General features: G+C 34.5%; 1 protein-coding gene and 1 long non-coding RNA gene across 2 annotated transcripts; one reads left to right on the forward strand and one right to left on the reverse strand.

Annotated features, from left to right (window-relative positions):
- The first annotated feature begins 3187 nt into the window (after positions 1 to 3187).
- Positions 3188 to 6771, forward strand: LOC107568582 (cryptic protein-like). Its single transcript, XM_016254549.1, has 6 exons — positions 3188 to 3440; positions 3530 to 3579; positions 3669 to 3824; positions 5072 to 5186; positions 5263 to 5372; positions 6029 to 6771. The coding sequence occupies exons 1-6, from the start codon at positions 3424 to 3426 to the stop codon at positions 6145 to 6147; spliced, it is 567 nt and encodes a 188-aa protein (XP_016110035.1). The 5' UTR covers positions 3188 to 3423; the 3' UTR covers positions 6148 to 6771.
- Positions 6772 to 12620: 5849 nt separating this feature from the next.
- LOC107568586 (uncharacterized) lies at positions 12621 to 20425 on the reverse strand. The gene is made up of 3 exons (XR_001606781.1): positions 20350 to 20425; positions 20093 to 20286; positions 12621 to 13210 (listed from the first exon to the last, which is right to left on the reverse strand). It is a non-coding gene; the product is annotated as an uncharacterized lncRNA (long non-coding RNA).
- Between the last annotated feature and the right edge of the window lie 3212 nt (positions 20426 to 23637).

Consider the following 23637-nt stretch of genomic DNA (forward strand, 5'->3'; position numbering starts at 1 on the left):
TTTGTTTTATCATCTGTAATAATGTATTAGTAATGTTTATGTATTTGTGAATGTATATGTACTTTCAATCATGAACCCTAAATATGAACAATAATAAGAGTTATTTTAGTATTAGTTATATACTATATTTACTGTTTAATATTTTGAATTAGCTTTTATTTTTATATTTTCAGTTTTCAACTTTTTTTAAAGTTTTAGCAATTTTGTTTTATTTCAGTTTGAGTTATTTTAGCTTAAACATTTCAGTTTTTCAATTTTCAGTTTTTCTATGTAATGTTTTTTCCACCTTTATTTCTATTACTGAAAACAATTTTTATTAGTTTTAATTTTAGTCATTAATAACAACACTGATAGTGATGTGTTTTTACCATTTTTATTCATTGGTTTGTTTTAAATATTTCTATTTATCTTTTATTTCTTTTTAGTTCAGTTTTAGTCATTTTAGTACTTCAACTTAAATGTGTTTATTTCAGTAATTGTCCAAAACAACATTTTATTTTAATTCTAGCTTCATTTCAATTACATTTTAGTTCAAAGTAACAACAGATCGTGATGCTTTTTTGCCATTTTCAACTTATTTATTCAACTTCAACTTATTTATTTCAAACATATTTATTGCATATTTAAGTTTATTTCATTTGCCAAGGCAATGTTCCTCATTTTGGTTAAGGTTTTTTAAGCATTTTTTTTTTATTCTAGCTTTATTTCAATGACTGAAAATTATTTTTAATAGATTTATTTTTACTTCATTTCATAAAAAGGTCATGGTTCTCTTGCTCATGGGTCAGAGGTTGCTGTAATGCAATATAGCAGCATCTATAATGTCAAGCACAACATGAAAAGCATTCAGTCTGACCTTTAGCCTTTCAGGTTTGGCCTGCGTCACACACTCCATCAACTTTATTTAGCAACTGGTCGACGTCTGCGTTAAAGATCATTCCCCTACAGATGGACAGAGCGGCTGCTCTGTTGAGAAACAATTCTCAGCGACAATTAGAGGAAATGTTGGCATGAATGTCAAAAACGTTAATGGCACTACAAGAAAAGCTCTCCCAGCGGTGATGCATTGTGCCTGGAAATGAAAAATGCATCAACCTGAGCCATGTAATTTGCATGCAATTTCTTTTTAAAAAGGATGATTTTTCCCACCAGACTAAATGAACTGTTTTTTTTTATTATGCAAAAGGCAGACATACATTAAATGTGAAATGTAAAACAGGACAGGTCCATCACTGAAACTTGCATTTAGATGATATTATGCTTTTTCTATTTAAAGACATTAATTTAAAATTGAGTTCAGATTTATGAAGAGAGAGAAACCAGGGCACATATACCGAAGTGTATTTGAAGTTTCTGGTGTGTAGTTGAAACGAAAGAACGGCAAACTAAAACGTTTGAAAGTTCTTCACCTCTCGGGCTCCAAGAGGAATCGGCTAATTAGAAACCAATAACAAAGCATATGGACAGAAATAGAGCGGGATGCGGCTGCTGTGCTTTACGCTCCTCTTTAAAGAAGCGAACCGCATCAAACACCAAAAAATCCTCAAAGAAAACTTCCTCTAATTACTTTAGGTGTTCGGCTGTTATATATATACCTGCTGCCGTTCCTTTGGAAATGTCAGCCTGTGGGAACAAACTCACCAGAGAACTCGTATGATTTTCATGCAAAAATGTCATAAACAAATAAGAAACCGCAGCAATTGAGAATTATTCTGGAAGCACGGGTCAGACTGTGCCTCAACAAACACCAAACTACTTCAACAATAATTTGATATTTATATCTGGTTTTCAAATTAAGAGATAAGATATGCCCTTTACTACATCTAGACAATAAAAACAACACATGAGCACACAAATAAATGCAATATAAACAAAAACAATGCAATGAAAAGGTACACTTATAGGCAAAAGCAGCTGCATAGGTGCTGTGCACTGGATTGTCCAAGTATTATGAATAAATTATGTAAATTTGCATTGCATGAAAAATAGGTACGGAATAAATAAATATGTGAGTTAATAGAACTGTGAAAGGAAAAATATATGCATTAGCAAAAGTTTGACTTCATTTATGTTTCTCATGAGCTTAAAAACTTTGATTGTCCAGAGTGAACAGAGCTGGAGTCCAGACAAAAACAAGAAGCCAGAATAAATCGTGAAAATAGTCCGAATAAATAATTAAGTAGCCTGCATGGATGCATTTTAAGTCACTAAGTAATGATCTAAACCATATGGCAAAAAATTTTTCTAGCCAAAACTTATTTTAAATATCTGCTAAATGTATGTTGCAAACAGTGTAAAATGAACAGTGAACAGTGAAAAATATCTTTTTGAAATAGAAAATGTTTACTTTGAACCTTCACATGCAAAAATATTTTTCAAAAAGTATTTCCGAGGCAAGAAAATACATTCTCAATCTTACAGCTAAATGCCTAAATGTGAATGAAAAGGCCTCTATCAAAATTAGCTTTATATTGACTTGATAATGTTTATTATTTATTTATATTGTATTTTGTTTACATTGGAAGGTATGTTCTTTGCTGATTTTTATTCAAATGTGTTATATGTTCATAGACAACAAATAAGGTTTTTCACCAAAAGTGGCACGGTGATTGTATTTTCTTGGATTGAAATATATGAAGAGCAAAATGTTTTTTTTTTTGTAAATATATGTATTTATATTTTTAGAATTAAAACATATACATATATATATATATATATATATATATATATATATATTTATACATAAATTGCCTAAATGTAAAATATAATATATAATAATATATATATATATAGCAAATATTTTTTGTCTATATAGCCTTTTGAATTTAACAAGGCTGAGAGGGATAGACTTGACTTTACAATGGTTGGCTACGCACTGTATAAAAGTCCCGGATCATATCATTTTTACAACTTTCAAAACTTTTTATGGAGTTTTTGTCCACTTTTAAGTTGTTGTTGTTTTTCCACTCAGTGCACTTCTGTCCCTCACAGTCTCATTTTCATTTCTATCACAAAATAAATATGGCGCTACCCTGACTAAAGTCTATAATCTAAATGTTTTTCACTTGAGAAACAAAGATGCTTGGTACAATCCCGCATTACAGAGCATCAAAGTGCTTTGAAGGACGGCGATCGGGCGCAGACTGAGCCTCTAATCGCTTCTGTGTGATACTGAAGAGAATCGAGTCGCTTCAAACCGGTTTGACTGTCGGAGCTAATATGAATGGACGCTGATTTGCATTAGCGGGTGACTATGGGAGGGGTTTACAGGTGTTAATGGCGCGTCATGAGGGAGTCTGAAGCCCTAAAGATAAATAACAGACCCAGCAGAGGGTGTTCTGGTCATTTGGTTTGCGATGGTGCCACTGGGAATGTTTTGATGCTTGTTGGAGCAGATCGGGTGTTTTTCTAGCGAGCGGAATTATGAATCAACTATTCGGGTGAGCAAGTGATTCACGATTCGTTTTGGAATAATCGAATCGCTTGTCTTTCTCCTCATGCATCTCACATTTGCTGTTCTTGCCTACAGGTTCTTTCTGTCTGCTGTGGTGGTCTCTCGGGCGGTTTCGTCTGAATCAGGTAAAAGTCGGGTTTTTACGTTGTTTATATCCATAGGCGTTTGGGTTTTCATGGCTCCTTTATAACATGGATTCGCGTTTTTCTCCCAGGATGTGAAGGGGCCGAATGTGGGAAAGCTGGAGGCTCTGGAAAGCCAAAACAACAGGCGGAATTCTTGAATAAGTTCAACGAAATGAACACGCAAACCCCGCAACGTCAACACCGGGACGCCGAGGCGGTGCTACCTTTCATTGGACTGACCGGAGGTGAGATCCTCATTACCACACTGAACTTTTTTTTTTTAATAAATATTATTGGAGTACATTTTAATTACTATTTTAAAATACTATTATTATATTTTTATTTTATTATTATTTAAAATAAAACTTTTAGTCATTTTTTTCAGTCAAAATTTCACGTAAGCTATATAATTCAACGTGTTACTTGCTTTTTCTTTGAATTTAGTTGTGTATTTTTGTTTTACATTATTTTTTTCTTATGCATACTAATAAATCAAGGCCTTAGAAGCAGCAGAAAGTCTTAAATTCATAAAGTCATGGAAGTATATATTGCATGCACTGCAAACAAAAGGGAAAAAATTATATCTAGCCCCAGTATTTTTCTTTTCTTTTCCAATGCAAATATCTAAACATGGCAAATGGAACAACATTAAATGAGTTCATGCTTTTAAGAAAAAAATAACAAATATGTCAATTTTTTTTTGCTTTAAGCATAAATTAGCTTAATTTTGATGTTTAAAAAAAAAAAAAAAAAAAGACTTAATATGTCATTATCCTTAAGAATGTCAATTGTGTACTAAAACTTTGAAAAATGGTTTTCATTTTGAATTAAGTTGATTTTTCTGAACCTACAGTCAGATATTTGTTCTTGTTTTAACCATAAACTCATTTTGATCTCATAAAGATCTCTTTATGGCATTATGCTTCTCAAGTATACAGAAAAAAAAAATGAATTGAATTTACTAAATGTTTTATGGTAAGTGGTTGCAATCAATGTATTTTAGCTACATTTAAACTAAACAAATGCAGTTGACCAACTTTCACATTTTTTATTTAAATGCAGCTAAAATTAATTGTTTGCAACCACTTTAAAAAAAAATTTGTATAATTTTTTTTTTTTCAGTGTAAATGTATCTTGATTTAAGAATCTTTGGACATTTGCACTGGAAAATTACAAAAAATACAGGGGAAAGCATCACAATTCTATAATTATCTGTTGCACTTTAATTGCACGGCACTTTAAACACAAACCAGAGTAAGCAATGTGTATGAAGTAGAAAACATGTGCATTTTCTATCCATTTATTAATGGGAATTCCAGTGTTGTCAGGCGTAACGGCCCGCACAATGTCTGGATGGCTCGTGTCGTGTTGGGAAACAGATGTTGGCAGCAGCTGTTTAGATTACACGTCATAAATTTTGTAGGAAAGGGGCTGCTGTTTTGCGTTTGCATCCTTGTATTTAACATCTTTATTCTGCTGTTTCTCATTTCAGTTGCTAAACAAAGCCGTACCTGCTGCAAGAACGGTGGAACGTGCATTTTGGGAAGCTTCTGCGCCTGTCCGAAGCACTTCACCGGCCGCAGCTGCGAATACGACGAGCGCCTCAGGTAATTAAATGACTTCAGGATTGAGCCGTATGGCTGCACAAGGTTTTAAAATGACTGTGTGTGTTTATTTTGCCAGTGATTGTGGTGGGATTCCACATGGAGAATGGGTTCAGAAAGGATGCTCGTACTGCAGATGTGGATATGGACTTCTGCACTGCTTCCCGCATGTTTTCAGCAAAGACTGTGGTGAGTTTGTAGATGCATGTTTGCTGTTGTTCATCTCCAACTAAACCAGTTACAGCACCTTGAAGGATATTAAGTGTGTCTGGCATCATGTTATCAACTTTCCTTAAAAAAGGCCCCTAAAATGACCTTCTCACTCAGTCTAAACATTCTTAAATCTTGAAATATATATATGACATAATATATTAAGTCGTGTTTCCTAAAAAACAAAGTTTATGCTTAAAAAAAAATTATTTTTTCTAATTATTTTGCTTCTCAAGTAAATGTATCTAGATTTAAGAATGTTTAGATGTTTGTAATACAAATTTTTTTTTATCTCGTTATCTTTAAGAACGTTTAGACATTTGGACTGAAAAATGACGAGTGAGAAAGTGCTTTTTGCCGGTTTTATTGTCATTTCTCATTATATTCCAGTGAGGAATGTTGATAACATGATGCCAGACACACTCTTAACATCCTGCAACTGGTTTAGCTGGAGAGAAACAACAATAGACAGAAGTTCTCACCTCCAACGCTTCCCTAATAGAGCTGTGAATCACTGACTAGCGCTTGATTCAACCTGATGGCAGATGATTATTCAGACCGTCTGCTGCTTCTTCAAATAACATCCCTGTATATTATTTCGAGTGCATTTATCTTTTTTTATTATTTTCTTTCAGACGACTCTCAGGAAGTTCGGTGGTACCGTTCAAGCTCCCTCAGAACGTTGTCTTCTTCAATCGTCATGTTTGTTGCCTTTATTTTACCATTTCTACTGGCAGTTAGTTTTCTTAACTAGGTTTTCTACGTAAATGCTCTATTAGACAATACGAACAAGATTTTCTTTGACATTAAGGGCAGCATTTATTGGTGGCACTGAAATGCTTTTTGCTTCCAGTGGAAGTGTAACTAGCTGTGTTAAAAGCAACTGTTTAGTGAAGGAACATGTACATAGGATTTATATTGAAAATATATTGTGTGTGTGTGTCAGTGCGCAGCCGAGCCAAAACGAATTCTGTCTGTTTCTGTGTCTCTGTATGAATTTGTTATACAAGAGTACGCACTGCCTAAAAGTGAAGTGACTTTTTATATTCTGCATCGTGTTTTGCTTTTAAAATATGCACGTCATCTGAACAATGCGCTTGTTTTAAAGTCAAGTTCTCTCCTCATCTGTGCTGGGAGCTTTGGTTTGCTGTGCTCGTCAGAGGAGAGAGAGGCAGATAATGTTCAGATAGCCCGTGATTGTTGACCTTTCGGCTATTTTCTCTTATCTTATATAAACAATCGTCCAGCCAATCAATCTCCGTGACTATCTTGACCTTCTTGAGTTTCCTGGTGATGTACTGTAACACTCTGTAGTGTAATGAATTTGTCTCATCTAATTAAAACTCGCATCAATAACTGAGATGACTGACTGTTTACTGACTTCAATTAAGCTATTTATCATGGGGCCGAAAACTAGATTGCATCCCAGTAAACCGAGGCTATAAACTATGAACTTTTAGGTGCAAAAATGACTGGTATAAAACGTTTATTAATTCAAGCTCATTTTTAGTAAAACTTCTAAAGACCCCAATTATCTACACGGTGTTTGCTTTTTCAAAGCTGTAAATAATACAAAGATTATTAGAGAAGAAAATACTATTTCAGTCTTTCTAAAACCGCATGTGTTACTTGCCATTTCTGTGTAACTTTTAGTGAAATTTACTAGCAATTTCTGAGCCTCAGAGTTTCTGTACCACTTTTTTTGGTTTGTATATAAAAAAAGACTTTCTTTCTGTGTCTGGGCTGAAAGCTCTCTTCAGAAACAGACTGAATAAACAGAGATACTCGAGGACTCTTTTACACTACAATGCTGCTGTTCTCTTTGGTATTAATAGCGGGGTGGGGTTGGGCAGACCATCCTAAGCCCTGCATCTTCTCCATTGTCAAGCGTGATAACGGCCTCATTCTGCATGGAGAATCTACTCTTGCATGCAAAACAGATGCTTACATGTCAAAGAGATGCTTATAGGGGCGTCTCATGTGATAAACACTAGGATATGGCCCAGCCTGCTATTCAGGATTTAGGAACAGAAACAGTTTAGCTCAGTTAAACTCATTTTGATATTTATTTTTGCGTAAGGAGAAAGTCACAAATATTTATTCTCGTTATTCTTATTCTAATTCTTATATGCATTCTCAGCGGCAATTCTCATATATTGCAATAAAATATTTTTTTTTATTCTTTCTTACGAAAAACAATATTGTTGCAATATTGCTATTGTTAAAAAATACAATTAAAATGATATCACATATACAATACTGTTAAAAAAGTTTGTGGTTGGTAAAATATTTTTATTTTGGGGAAGAAAGGCTCTTCTGCTCATCAAGGCTGCATTTATTTGATCAAAAATAATGCTGTAAAAATGTGAAATATTATTACTATTTAAAATAGCTGTTTTCTATGCGAATATAGTTTAAAATATAATTTATTTCTGTGATGCACAGCTGGATTTTCAGCATCATTACTCCAGTCTTCAGTGTCACATGATCTTCAGAAATCATTCTAATATGCTGATTTGCTGCTTAAGAAATATTTCAGATTATTATCAATGTTGAGAACAGTTGTGCTGCACAATATTTTTGTGGAAACTGTGATACATTTTCTTTTAATGATTCTTTGACGAATAGAAAGTTCCAAAGAACAGCATTTATTTGAAATAGAAAACTTTTGTAACATTATAAATGTCTTTACTGGCACTTTTGATCAGTTTAATGCATCCTTGCTGAATAAAAATAAAATGTATTCCAGTCCAGACACCAAACTTTTAGCATACATACAATTTATAATTAAATTTTTAAAAATTGTTTAATAAGAAGCACTGTATTACAGAATTGTAAAAAATATTGAATCCCTTTTGAGAATAATTGAAGAAAAAAAATGTAGGAAAATATGGTGCATTTTCAGAGAAATAATGTAAAACTTCTGAATAGTCCCTAAGCAGCGTTATTATAGTATAAGTGAGATCCTATTTTGTAAATTAAGTTTGTATAAATATTTTGTTTGCATTTTAATTTTAGTTTTAAATTTAAGATTTAAAAAAAAAGTCTAAATAGTTTTTAATCATATGTTTTAGTTATTTTAGTACGTCAAGTTAAACTAAATGAAAATGAAAAATGTTGCTCTGGTAACTGTTAACTGAATTAATACAAGTAAAAAAAAATTTTTTAATTTCAGTTCAAATTGATTTTAATTTACAAGTTTTTTTTAGGGTTTTAGTTAACTAAAATAACTTTGTCCCCACATTTTTTTATGCAAAATGTGACTTTTGCTTTTGGTTTTGTGGTCTGAATTGTTCAAAGTCAGAGTGTGTTGCAGCAAAAGTTGACATTTTAAAGTTTTTAGCCGCACTGTTTTCCTCAGCGTCCTTGTGACGCAGCGTCTCCTCTGAACTCTCTGCATTCGGCGCCTCGAGGCCTCCGACTCGAAAGTGGCATTAGACATTCTTTAAGTTTCATTGATCCCCTTAAAATAAGCTGCTCTATCTTCTAACCTCCAGAGATTAATCCAGTAGCGACAAAGCTGGCCACATCGGGAGACTTTTTTTACTCTGTTTCCATTCTTCCAGCTTCAGGAAGTGCCACATTTTCCAGCGTCACGACATTCAGACGCTCCGGAAAGCGAAATAATGGGAGCGTTTAGAAAGTGACTCCTAAGAGAAACTCCCTCCCGCTATAATATAATCGGTCCTCGCTCTGTATGCGATTGTTTCCATGATAGCGCTTCATTTGCACAAGCCGCTCGAGTGCTTTGATGGAGGCCTGGCATGAGGGTTTAATTGGGCTGAAGGAGCTCGGCAGGAGTTTCCTCGCTGAAAAGACTGGATGCATGGGATTACACGCAGGAAATCTGTCTGGGATTGTGCTGATTGGACGGGGGATGCTTTTGTAGTAATTGCAGGTGAACTTTTAAGTGATTACATCACTTACGGGAAAAAACAAGGGTTGTTTCAAACCAGCTCCTGAGATGCAAGCGAGTTTATCTTCATCTTTGCCGAGCTTATATCCATTTGATGAAGCACAGGCACTTCAAACACAGCCTCTTTCTCCCTCAGCAGGTGTTCTTTCTCTTTTCCAAGTGTTTGATTCAACCTTAATGCTCATCTAGGTTCATTGTCTTGGATATGCATGGATCAGCTCAATCCAGGCGGGGAGTCATATACTACTGATAAAAAGATTGCATTAATAATGCATGGCATATTTGGCTGCGGCCCGTTTCATATGTGTGTGAAGGCGCCAATCACAAATTTTCTTTTCCAATTTCAAGTAGCCCAAAGGTTTGCTCGAGCTCCCTCTAAAAGTATTAGACCGAAGTTTATTGGCGTTAGACTGAAACTTTGTTAAAGCTTGCAGCTCAAGGAAAGCTCATGAGATGAACACAGATCTCCCAAAATATAGACCACTTTTGTGTTTATCTTCATTTTTTTCTCCAAGACAGCAATGAGGTTAAATGGAGAGCAAATATAGACTTTCTGACTCAATGTGTTTGTCTTTATTTCTCCTTAAATATCAGAGAGAAAGTTTGCAATGTGAATAAAACACAATAAATAAAAGCAACCTCTCAGTTTTTATAAAACTCAAGTCATGCTATCTCAACATGTAAATATTATAATTGCACATGTGCATCACTTTAAACAGGTTTGAACAAAGTAACGCATTTCGTCAGGTGTAAACTTTGTTTTAAGTGGATAAAATACTTTAAAACTTTTAAATTAAAAATCTTTTTTTTATTGGAGTCTCTGTTGATATCAGCAGGACTGAACTTGATCTCAGTGCAAAGCAGTTCAGTGAGTCGTTTCTGATCTTCAAGTCCACAAATAATGACTTTAATCTTGAATAAGGTTTTATGAATTTGCATAGCAAGACGAACAATCTTTTTCAGGTGTGACTTTTAAATTATGCAACTTAATCTCTAGTTTGTTTCTCAGAAAATACTTTGTATATTATAATCATATTCACACAAATTATAGCAAATGCACTGAGACTACTTTTAAAAAGTCTGGATTGATTGATTTGAACCCGGAAATAAACAATATTTCAGGATTATGTAAATGTTCAAACGCAAAAAAGATTTGCCATAAAAATATTAAGATGAAAATGTATATTTTAATCAAATATCAGTAAATGAGAGGCGATAATCATGCAAATTATCCTCTACAGTTTTTTTCTCAAAGATATGTACTCTGTAAAAAAAAATTACAGTAAAATACCGGCAGCTGTGGTTGCCAGAACTTCACCGTAAAAAAATATGGTAGCAACATTTTAGGTTTTACAGACTTAACTTAAATTCACAATAAAATACCGCATTTCATTAACTGATGTAATGTTAATAAACCAACATATTGAAATACTAATATCTGTTTTGAACCATTGTAATGCACTGATAACCACCAAAAACTCACATGATGAACCAAAGCTCATCGCAAACAACTTTTCTAGGAGCTGAGGAGGACAATACTTATATATAGAAGGTGCACAGTGCCATTCACACAAACACTAAACCCCATCACGGTGACACACATGATTCTGAAATAATGCAATAAACATTTATTTAACAACATTAGATGTAAGATTAAACCCTAGTGTACACAACTGATAAGAAAAATATAAGAAAAAACATGTTATTTCAACAAAAAAACATCAAATATGAAGTGTCATGCACTTTTTCTTTTTCACTTCCAAAAACCGTATTTCTAACAGTATTTTACTGTAAAATTACATTAAATGTAATTACATTTATTCACCGTATATAGTATGGAGACTTACTGTTAACCAGTTAACAGGTTTTTACTGTAGCATTTTTAAAGTCTTTTACAGTGATATATTATAATCATATTCATGCAAATGATATAAAATGCACTTAGACCACATTAAAAATATTGTTTAATTTTATTTTTCTCAATTAAACCTTGTTTTAGGATTGTGAAAATGTAAAATGAAAAAGGTTTAACCATAAAAAATATGGTGTGTATATATATATATATATTAAGATGAAAATTGGTAGTAATTTATTCATGTTTTTTGTTTTGTTTTTAAAGATTATAGTATAATCATATTGATGCATATATTATAAAATGTACTAGGAGCACATAAAAAATGGGATTACTTATTTATTTACTTTTTCAATAAACCGAAATGAAATATTAAGATGAAAATGATTAGTAATGCTTTTAATGATTATAATCACATTGATGCAAACATTACAAAAATGCATTAGGACATCACAAAAATCTGGGATTATTTATTTATTTACTTAAAAGTTTTGCAATAAACTGACAAATAAATATTAAGATGAAAATGTAAGTTTTTAATCAAATATCACTAATTGAGTTCCATTATTTTATTTTCCATTCATTTTGAATATTTATTTCTACAGTTTCTTTCTCAAAAAAAAGATTGCATATTATTATCATATTCATGAAACTATCTAATGCACTGGGCCTACATTTATTTATTTATTTATTTATTTATCCATTCATTCATTCCTAAAAATAAAAACACTGTTTTGTCATAAAATGAAACAGAAACAGTGCACCATTTCTAGATACAAATCAAAGTTTTTAATTAAATAAATTCAATCAAATGAGTGTCATTGATCATGTGACACGTCATTGTACACATTTTGCATGCTTCCACTGAAGCTCAATGAAACATCTCAAATCAAGCCGGAGAACATGATCATTAGTGGAGCTGATGAAGCTCTAATGACACACCAAACACTGACACAATCTCACATGCATGTTCATTTCTGAATCCCACTTTTCACTCAAACTGCGCTGTGTGTTTGTTATCCTGACCCGATTCTCAGCCCTGTCCCGGTGGAGAGCTGGTGTGACGGTGGCAAATGTCTCTTCTGTGTGGCAGTAAACAGAGGTAGATGGGGTAAACAGAGCGAGGGGCCGTCAGGGGCCAGGACGCGGGCTCCGGTAATAGGGAGGGAGTGGAGAGTTAACAGTAAACACTCACACAACAGACACGCAGCCCTATACATCACAGACAGAGGACATGTTTACCTCGAACCTTACAGACGCTCAGAGCTCTTCTGCAGAGGTGCATGAGAAAAAAGGAATTGCCTTGTCTTATTTTATCATCTCTCTCTCCCCGGTCACCCTTTGTACCTTCATCTTCACTTATCCTTTGTTCTCGCTCCTATTTCTCTTCCGTCTGTCCCGTCTTCACATTTTCCGTGGCTATGTTTAAACGCTCAAACTGCGCTGTCATTTGCGCTGTGTGTTTGTTATCCTGACCCGATTCTCAGCCCTGTCCCGGTGGAGAGCTGGTGTGACGGTGGCAAATGTCTCTTCTGTGTGGCAGTAAACAGAGGTAGATGGGGTAAACAGAGCGAGGGGCCGTCAGGGGCCAGGACTCGGGCTCCGGTAATAGGGAGGGAGTGGAGAGTTAACAGTAAACACTCACACAACAGACACGCAGCCCTATACATCACAGACAGAGGACATGTTTACCTCGAACCTTACAGACGCTCAGAGCTCTTCTGCAGAGGTGCATGAGAAAAAAGGAATTGCCTTGTCTTATTTTATCATCTCTCTCTCCCCGGTCACCCTTTGTACCTTCATCTTCACTTATCCTTTGTTCTCGCTCCTATTTCTCTTCCGTCTGTCCCGTCTTCACATTTTCCGTGGCTATGTTTAAACGCTGCGCCTGCGCTGTGTCCTCTCGTCTGCTCGTTCTGAGATCTCTCTTCTTATCTGAAGGTGATATGGTAAGAAGGCAGGCCTGGACGGTCCTCTACAGCACTGATCCTCCACAGATGGGCCGATGGGATGGTGAAATAGTCATCAATAGTCAATCAAGAAAACATGCTAAAAAAAAAAAATAGTTTGTGCCACAATGTGTTGAATGCATGAAACCATCGAAATTCAAGGTACATTTAAAAAGTTCAATAATTTCATATTAAAACAAACTCATTATTTAATTTTTATGTTTTAATTAGTGCTGTCAAACGATTAATCGCGATTAATCGCATCCAAAATAAAAAAATTTTTACATAATATATGTGTGTGTGTGTGTATATTGTGTATATTTATTATGTATATATATAAATACACACACATTCATGTATATAGTTAAGAAAAATATGTTATGTTTATACATTTAAAATATTTATATATAATATCAATTATATTAATATAAATATATACATGGAAATATTTTCAAAATATATACTGTATGTGTGTGTGTATTTATACATACATAATAAATATACACACACACACACATATATTATGTAAACAAAAACTCATTTTAATAGATCACAATATATAATATATTATTGAAATGATAATTTTATATATATTATTAGTCATTGAATAAATACAAAAATAAATATTGATAATTTTCAGATATTCATAATATATTTTCAGTGTTTGATTTGAAGGACACTTTTGTTTACTTTTGTACATTAAACCAAAATATTATTAAAATAAAAAATAAATAATACTACAATATTATTCGTATTCAAGTATAATGTATAACCTAAATAATACATTGTGATATTATTATTATTATATTAATAATAAATATTCATAATTTAATATTTTTAATATGAATCTTTTGAACATTAAACCAAAATATCATTCTTTAAAGTAAATTATAACATTAAATATGAGTTCATTTTCAATAATAAGCATGATTTGTACCACAATATATGCATGAAACCAACATTTCATCTTAAACATTCATATTTAAATATATTATTCATATTATAATATTTACAGTATATTATAATATATAATACATTATAATCGATTCATATCATATTACATTAAAAAATATTCCTAATAAATAATACAATATTCATTTTTTTTTTCAAATATTTTAAATATATTTTCAATGTTTGATTTTGTTTTTGTTTACTTAATAACGTCAAAATAAAAGTTTAGCATTTAAAGTACATTACTAAATTAAATATGGGTTCTTTGCAATAATAAACATGGTTTGTGCCCAAAATGTATGCATAAAACCATCAAAATTCATTATATATTTTAAAAAGCTCAATAATTTTTCATAAAAAAATTACATTAAAATATATTATTCATGTTATGTATAATATATAACACATTACATTATATTATTCATATTTTAATGATATTAGATATAATATATTCATGACATTTTCTTTCCTTTTTATACATTAAACACATCAGTATTTGGTGTTGGTGGTCACTCGATGTCCAGAGTAAAATCAGAAGCGAAAGCTCAGATCCACAGGCCATCTGCGTGCCAGCGGGACGAGCTTCATCTGGGCCGGGTCAGAAAACTCACAGAGCAAGGATGTCACACTTTAGTTCTCCTCCAACCCGGTTAATTGCTTAAAGGCAGCCTCGCAGAATTAAATGTCTCTATACACGCGTGCCCATAACCCATCCTGACGACAGACGTGCTGCATAAGAATCAAACCTTCCTCATTACACTAAGGGCAATTGGAGATGAATTAATTGGCAGGCGGTACTGCCGTAATGAACCATAAATTAAACATTGCGCTCACATTCAATACCAAAGATGTGACATTTTTGCACAAAATGACTAGATTGATATGCCTGCAAAAACCACCAAAGAAAAAAAAAGAGACTGATACTGAATACTAACTAGGCTTGGACATTTCTTAAGAGTCTAATGTGCTTTGCATGGGGTTTAGTGCATTGCAATGTGGTTGCTAGGGCTAACTGCACACTGCTTTGTTACTTACACTCATATTAAGCCATAGTGATGCTTGACTTAGTAAACATCACTAATGAATCTCACATTGCAATTAGAAGACAGCTTTACGTTTTTGAACTGCAATCACTTAAGGTTAAAGGGATAGTTCACCCAAACATGAAAATGTGCTGTTATTTTCTTCATGCTCAGGCCATCCAATATGTAGGTGACTTTTTTCTCCAGTAGAACAGCAAAGAAGATTTTTAGCTGAAACGATGCTTGACTCATAAAACGCAAGTCAGCAGATGCGCTTTTTTGAGAATGAAAAAAGCAAGGAACACAAAATTAAAACCATGGCTCCTAACAACAAATTGAGGTCTTATGAAGCGAAACGATCAGTCTGTGCAAGAAACTGAATATTTTTTACAACATTATTACTTGTAATCCAGAGCCTCAGGCAAACGGGGAAACCTGATTCTTTTCCACAAACTGGTTCTTTCGGACAGTTCGATTCAATGAACTGGTTCAGTTTATAGTTTGTTTACATAATCATGCAATGACGAAACATATAAGCAATAATATCATTAAAGCACACAATAATGATGCGAAGTGTGGATGTTTTACATCTCTAAAGCATATAAAATGAATAAACTCGTCTTTATCCACTCACCTTTTTACATAAACCATGATAAATCATAAAAACTTTAATTTCTCCCCTTCATTCAAGTTCTCAGTTCACACATGCGCATATCAATGGCTTATTGGTTCGAGTTGAACTGTTTCCTCAGTTCAGTGACTGCTGGAGGAACTGGAGAACTGAATGATTCATTCGTCACAGGATCAGATACGCCGCTATTTTGGTTCATCAGTCTGAAAGTGAGTTTTGATTGAGTAACTAGTAGATCTGTGCTGCTCGAGAAATAAACTGATTCAGATGCTTTAGTCCAATTTGGGGAATTGGTTCAAATAGTTCACCAAAAAGAACCGGTTCAAAAGAATGATTCATTCGTGAACCAGGTGTCACTCTGGACCGTTTGCCTGAGGCTCTGGATTACAGGTAATAATGCTGTAAATAACGTTCAGTTTCTTGCACAGACCGATCGTTTCATTTCATAAGACTTCAATATATCGTCATGAGTTAATTTTGTGTTGCCTGTATATGTTTTTTTGACTCTCAAAGTGATGGTCGCCATTGATTTACATTTTATGAATCACCAAGGACCACGATTTCAGCTAAAAATCACCTTCACTGTTCTTTTGAAGAAGAAAAAAATCACCTACATATTGGATGTCCTGAGGGTTTTGTCAGGTTTTGCATGAAAACACAAGCCAAACACGAGTGGGTAAATTCACAGGCGCATGAGAGATGGAAAGCCAGTGTGAGTGGGAGTGATTGAGAGATTGGTGTGGGGGTTTGGAGGAGAGCGGAGACCAGCGGCCCAGACTGATTACTCACACACTGATCCTGCGATCCATCATTCCCTCCATCTCTGGGATTACACTCCGTCTTAAGCTCCCAACACCTTGTTTCCCTCCAGGCTGGAGTCGTGTTGAACACGGAGAGCTTTAGACGCTGTGGATTATGGGCTTCTTAATTAAGTAACGCTGTTAGTTCATGAATCACATCGGCGGTGATGCAAAAGAACCGGACAATATCCTAAGGGCTCGGGGGAATCCTTAACTCTGAGCTTACAAAGAGGCTTTGAATGCTTTGTTGGTTTGTTTTAATGCTTTAATAATATGATATGTGCAGTGCTGGGTAGTAACTGATTACATGTAATCTGGATTATGTAATCAGATTCCAAAAATTAAGTACTTGTAATTATACTATGTTTTAAAATGCTCAATCAAATTACAGTAACTTTTTTATGGATAACACATGATTACAAATTATTCCCACAATGACAGTAAATTATTCATAATTTATTGAGTCTACGTAATTCCTTTTTCCATGATGCAGGGATTCCCAAACTTTTTGTCAGTCAAACTCTCTTGACCTAAAATATATACTTAAAGTTTATCAAATTAATATTTCAATAATTTTACAACATAATTGCATGTTCGCTGATGTCGGTTAATGGTCATATATTTTATTCTCTTTTTTAAAATAACAATAACCCCATTAAAATTTATAAACAAGTTAAAGTAATCTAAAAGTAATCCAAAAGTAGTCAGAATACATGACCTAAAATGAGTAAGTAAATCTTGATTACATTACTGACAACAATTTTCAACATGTAATTTGTAATCAGTAACAGACTGCAATTTGTAAGTAATCTACCCAGCACTGAATATGTAAAATTATGTCAACACTGAACAACATTTCAAGTGGAAATGATGAAATCTGGTCCGGTCTACTTATGCATTCAGCCTTCAAGACAAGTAATGTCCCCTTCTGGCTCCAGATGGACACGTATCCCGCACACATGGAAAGCTCTGTAATCTCAACTTCTTGACAGTTTGAAGCCCTGTATAAACTTCACGTCTGTCAGCATATTTGACTGAGAATCCTGTACAAACCACTTTCTCAAAGACTGTAAATCCTCCACTCTGAGATTTCCCAAGAACATCCGTAAACTTTTCAGCTATAGGAACGGCCGAGGCAAAGCAGATAAACATTTTTAACAACTTAATAAATATGTTTTAAATATTTTTATATATTGAAAGAGATGCGCACACATGCATATACCCAAATATATCCATCTATGCATGCATTTAATAATCTAAGATAGCTATTTATCTATCTATGCATGCATTAATTATCTCTCTCTCTATATATGCATGCATTAACTTATGTATGCATGCATTATCTATCTATCTATCTATCTATCTATCTATCCATCCATCTATGCATGCATTTAATAATCTAAGCTAGCTATTTATCTATGCATGTATTTATGCATGCATTAAAGGGTTAGTTCACCCAAAAATGAAAATGCTGTCATTAATTATTCACCCAAACCCGTAAGACCTTCGTTCATCTTCAGAACACAAATTAAGATATTTTTGATGGAATCTGAGAGCTGGGTGAACTAACCCTTTAAATATCTCTCTCTCTAAATATGCATGCATTATATTTTGCATACATGCATGCATTATCAATCAATCTATCTATCTATGCATGGCATGCATTTAATAATCTAAGCTAGCTATTTATCTATGCATGTATTTATGCATGCATTCATTATCTCTCTCTATTGAATTATATTATACATACATGCATTATCAATCTATCTATCTATCTATGCATGCATGCATTTACTTGTTTATTTAAAGTCTCATTTGGGGTTTTTCTTTCATATGGGTTTACAAACAAACACACACAGTCGATGTCTGGTTGTTTTCTAACTACCTGTCATTAACGCTCTGTTTGAGTTTGCAGGTCACATAATCTCACCTCATCCTCACGGCCCCAAATCTGATCGATTGGTCAGTCCCTTCCCTTCCCTACAGCACAGATGGAGTTCATTAGAGCAGTTAGCAACCCAAATCCTGGCAGACTGTGAGAATTAAACACTTGTCAAATTTAACAACAAATGTGACAGCATCGAACTCACTCCTTCAAACCGAATCTAGCGCTGTTAACAATCTGTAAGTATAGATAAAAAGGTTTACTGATAACCACTGATGGATCCTTCGGTGGCTTTTTGCACTTAAGTCTCTTCTATTTTTGGAGACAAATCACTCGGTCAGCCCTGGCTGTTTCCACCCAGTCAATAAAGTCACCTCACCGGTCTCTTTGTCTGAGCCTAATATCCACTTACCCCGAGGCAGCATGGATCTCAAGAGAACGTCTCCTTAGGGGGAAACGTGTCTGCGGGAGCTATGAAATTCACAACTTCTATCACTTGAACCATACAGCATGTTATAACCAGCCCACACAGAGGTGCTGACACCACATTTGGTGATTTTAAACTCAACAGCATGTCTAGAAATGACATTTCCACTGAGCAAGAAAGAGAACAAAAACGTTTGCCAAATGTGTCTACAAACAGCAGTAATCGTCATTTATAAAGCATGCATGTGTCTGGAATAGCATACTCCGATGCTATTAGTACTATTTTGCGGTTTTAAGTCTGTGCACAGTATGCTACTTTTCTGTACGCATTGAATACTAAATGAACTGCTGCATTTGCCAAAATATATAAGGCTGTGCATTAATGATGAACAGTGCATACATTCGGTTTAATTATTCGTGCGTTTATTTAAGCATGCAGGAAAGAGAACAAAAATTGAGCCAAATGTGTATACAAATGGCAGTAATCATCATTTATGAAGCATGCAAGTGAGAATGGATGTATTTGGAATAGCATACTGCCATACTATTTGAACTATTTTGCAGTTTTAAGTCTCTGCACACTTTTCTGTATTCCCTTAATGCTTGGATTAACTTGCCAAAATAGGCTACACTAACAGTGCATCTTTTATTCATTTATGCATTTTTATATGCATTATCTATGCATGCATTTATTTAAGCATGCATAAAAGAGAACAAAACGGTGTCTACAAATAGCAGTAATCATCATATATGAAGCATCTAAGTCAGAATGGGTGTGTTTGGAATAGCATACTACTTGTCCTATTTTGCAGTTTTAAGTCTATGCACTGTGCACAACAGCATGCAACTTTTCTGTATGCATTGAATTTTTGAATGAATTGCTACATTTGCTACAATATATGGGGGGCTGTGTGCATTGATGATAAACAGCGCAAACGTTATATTTCACACAATGCAATGCATTCAAATGCACCCTAGTTTTTCATTTTGACGAAATGTGCAACTGCACATTCTGCTCCAGCCGAAAGTGAAGAATTGGATTTAAAATGGAATTTTTGATGACTGAAGGACGACACTCCTTGAATTAAGCATGCAACACAATGACACCATGTGACGATAATGCAGTTATCATTTCAGATCGCATATTCTGGATTATGTACTGCATTATACAGTAGACCATGAATCAGTAAGCAGTTCACTACATGGCTGGGATTCTTCATCTGAGGGGGTTTTCAGTGGGTTTCATATGTCTGTATGCGGTACATACCGTATTGATGTGTCATCCTGAAATGTACCACTGCCATCTAGAGGCTGCCATGAAATGGGACTGTAGATCGAGTTTCTGTCGGGTGTAAATGAGAGCATGTCCTGCTGAAGATGTGCTCGGCTGTGGTTTAGCATACAGGAGAGATGAATGTACAGCGCCAGAAGCGCAGGTCATGGTGACTTGTCTTTGCGGCTCTGCACATGAACGGAGACAAAGAATAAATCGTTGTCTGTCAATGGAGATGATCGTATACTGACCTGTGAATCACTTTCCCTGACCGTGTGTTTTCGATCAGCTGTTTAGAATCAGGAATTAAATGCCAGATTCGCAAATGAATCACTCCTTTGATCGAATCGGTCAAAAGGTCTGAAATATCGCGATTCAGTTTGATTCATTCGGACAGTTCAATTTGCGGCGGTTTCTCACATCGTAACAAGGTACTTTATAAAACAAAACAAAAAGAAGACTGGATGAGGTGCATATTTACAAAAAAAAATCATTGTAGGTAACAAAACTTGCGAATATTTTCTATAATTTTTCAGCGATCAAGACTTAATTGTGCGTGCGCTCTGTACTGCAGGTAAAGCTAATTAATAGCATATAAAAGTATAAAAAATATCATTCTAATTCATAACTTATTGAATAAAATACTTAATTTACCATTTTTAAACATGTGTATCATATTTTCTTCCACAGTGTTAGAATTACATGAACAAAGGAGTGTATTTTAAAGCTTCAGCGGTGACATTCTTGATGATTTAAATAAATATTTCAGGTGTTTGTTTATTTATTTATTTTCCTTTTGCTTAATCGAAAACAAAGCATGTTTTTTTGGCAACGTTTTTTTTTATCAATAATTTATAGTTGTGGGGGTTTTTTTTAAATATCGAAAAACATTTTAGACATAACATTGGCAAACACATTTTTGTCTATTTTTGCTCCGCCAATGAAAATAGGTCCAATATATGCGCGACTCCGAGCCACACACACACACACACACACACACACATACGGCAGCGGCATTACTGAATTAATCATTTTTTTTAAGATTCAGTGACTCACTCATAAAGGCAGCCACTTGTTGCGGGGTTTTTTTGTTGTTGAAAACATATCGATTTATTACAATGAAAGATAGCCTTTAGCAATGATCAAGAACCAAAAACCTGTTACGAGGGATTAAGAATAATAACAAGGTAAAGAAAGCAAGTATCAAGATTAAACAACATAAATAAATAAAATAAGAGTAAAATACAATAATAATTATCAAAAACTAAATAATAATAATACACATAAATAACAGAAAGAAAATAAATTATTATTTTTTTTACTTTTCTTTTTGACTCAAGTAGGGGTTAGGAAAGCTCTTCTAAACATTCTATAACCTTATTTAAAATCTGGTATGTTTTAACTGCTTTTTTATTTCTTTTTAATTTACAGATTCATTCAGCGAAACTTTTCCTTGTTGCGTTTTTGAATGAATCAACGTTGTCGAATGAATCGGTTGAGTTAATGATTCAATGACTCGCTCATAAAGACAGCCGCTTGTTTGTTTCCTGACTGTTTGAAAGAATCGGTTGAATGAACGGTTCAGTGACGCACACATGTCCTTGCTGTTGCCTCCTGAAGGCGTAAGAATGTGACCTGCAGAAAAATTCATCATTAATGCATTGAATAATGAACCATATGAGCAATGACTAACTATGGCTCTTTATTTCCAACAAGTTCATTGTGTAATTAAAGTTAAAAGTTGAATTAATAAAGTGTCTGAGCTTGACCAGAGCATATTTCTGAATGTCTGCTGGAACCAAAAAGTAATAAATAAAAAAATCTGCAGCAAAGTTTCTGTGGCTTTGGATTGCGTGGGAGCTGTTAGTTTAAATGGGCATGAAATCTCTGCTGGTTTTTATAGCACAATGGAAGCGAGACAGATGGACAGTGATTGGCGTTTCTTTATCTTGCGATCACTCTACCATCTCTAAGCGTGTCACAACAAGCACAACAAAATTGAAAAATGAACAGGAGTGCAGGACAGATGTGCTGCTCCGTAACACAGTTTCTTCCAGAGCCTCGTGTTCAGCAGTGTGATGTGTCTGACAGCGGCTCTTACTGTCATATGAAACTCTCAAGGGAGAAATTCATTCCAGCAAAATATTCTTCCAAACTACTTTCAGGCTTGAGGTGGATTCAGCCGGTTCAGAGATGCTTGAATAATCCCAGGCAATATAACCTGTCAAACGCCTGGCTGAAATCCTCTAAACATGCATAATGATTCCTCAGAAACATTCACTAAAGATCTGCAGCAGCATTAATTAAAAACTATATCTTTTTCAGTGGTAGGCCGAGGTTGTACCATTAAGTTTGTGACAGTTTTATGCCCAATTAGATATCACCAATTAAATCAATTACAATAAAATATGAAGATTTGATTTGTGCAAATTAATATAACCTTCCCCAAATCACCTTTTCCGAAATGAGCAGATTAACAGTTTCAGCTATAAAAAAGATCTGTTTATGGTAATTGCTCTGGTAGTTTTCTTGATATAAGACTGAATGAGTAATAAAACATTTGAACGGCTCAACTTCACCCCCTGCTGTTTAAGAGAGGATACATTTACCAAAGCACTTCAACAATCAGTACTATACACTGGTGTCTGATGGGTGTGCAATTATTAAAAGGAAAAAAGAAAATCTAAAATTAAAAGAGCTTAAAATGCCATTTCTTATATATCATTTTATCATATTAATTGTGCTTATAAAATTATACATTTCACATGTAACATTCGAAAGTTTGTATGGGGTCAGTAAGGTTTTTAAAAAAATAAACTGCTACTTTAAAGGTGGGGTAAGCGATTTCTGGTAGCCAATGTTGACATTTGAAATCACCAAAACAAACACGCCCTTATCCCAAAAGTGTCTCGCCCCTATTTTGATAGCTCCACCCCACACATACGTACGCAACCCAGGCAACGGATTAGTTCTGTGAAACAAAGCAAAACTGCTGCTGCGTTCTATTCATGACGTATTGACACAAATTTCAAATGATTTTCAGCGGTCGCTTTGTCGCGTCCAGTGTACTAGACAGACTTTAGCTGTTGCGGCGCAGACACGGTGTTACTCACCTATCGAGAAGAAACAAAGCAACCTCGGCGTCCGACCGCAGGCCTTCCGCTCCTTGAGTTCTCTCCAGCGCTGGAAAGCTGATCCGATATTTACACGGGTCCTACTTCTTGCCTTAAGCCTTCTTTTGTTCCGCAGACGTTTTCCTCTTTTGTTTTTTATCCGCCATCTCTATCTTTCTGTCGCTCGGCTCGGCTAATGTCCGTCCCGTGCACTGAACTCTCTCTCCTCCACATCATGAGTAGACACGCCCCTTACTGCTGATTGGCTACAAGTTTGTTTTGCTATTCGGCCCGAATTGGTTTTCTAAAGTGTTTTTGAAAAATCGCTTACCCCACCTTTAATCAAGGATGCATTCAAATGGTCAAAAGTAACAGTAAAGACGTAATGTTACAAAAGATTTCTATTTCAAATAAATGTTGTTCTTT

Source organism: Sinocyclocheilus grahami, unplaced genomic scaffold, assembly GCF_001515645.1.
Source record: "Sinocyclocheilus grahami isolate Dianchi unplaced genomic scaffold, SAMN03320097.WGS_v1.1 scaffold1259.1, whole genome shotgun sequence".
NCBI classification, from domain to species: Eukaryota; Metazoa; Chordata; class Actinopteri; order Cypriniformes; family Cyprinidae; genus Sinocyclocheilus; species Sinocyclocheilus grahami.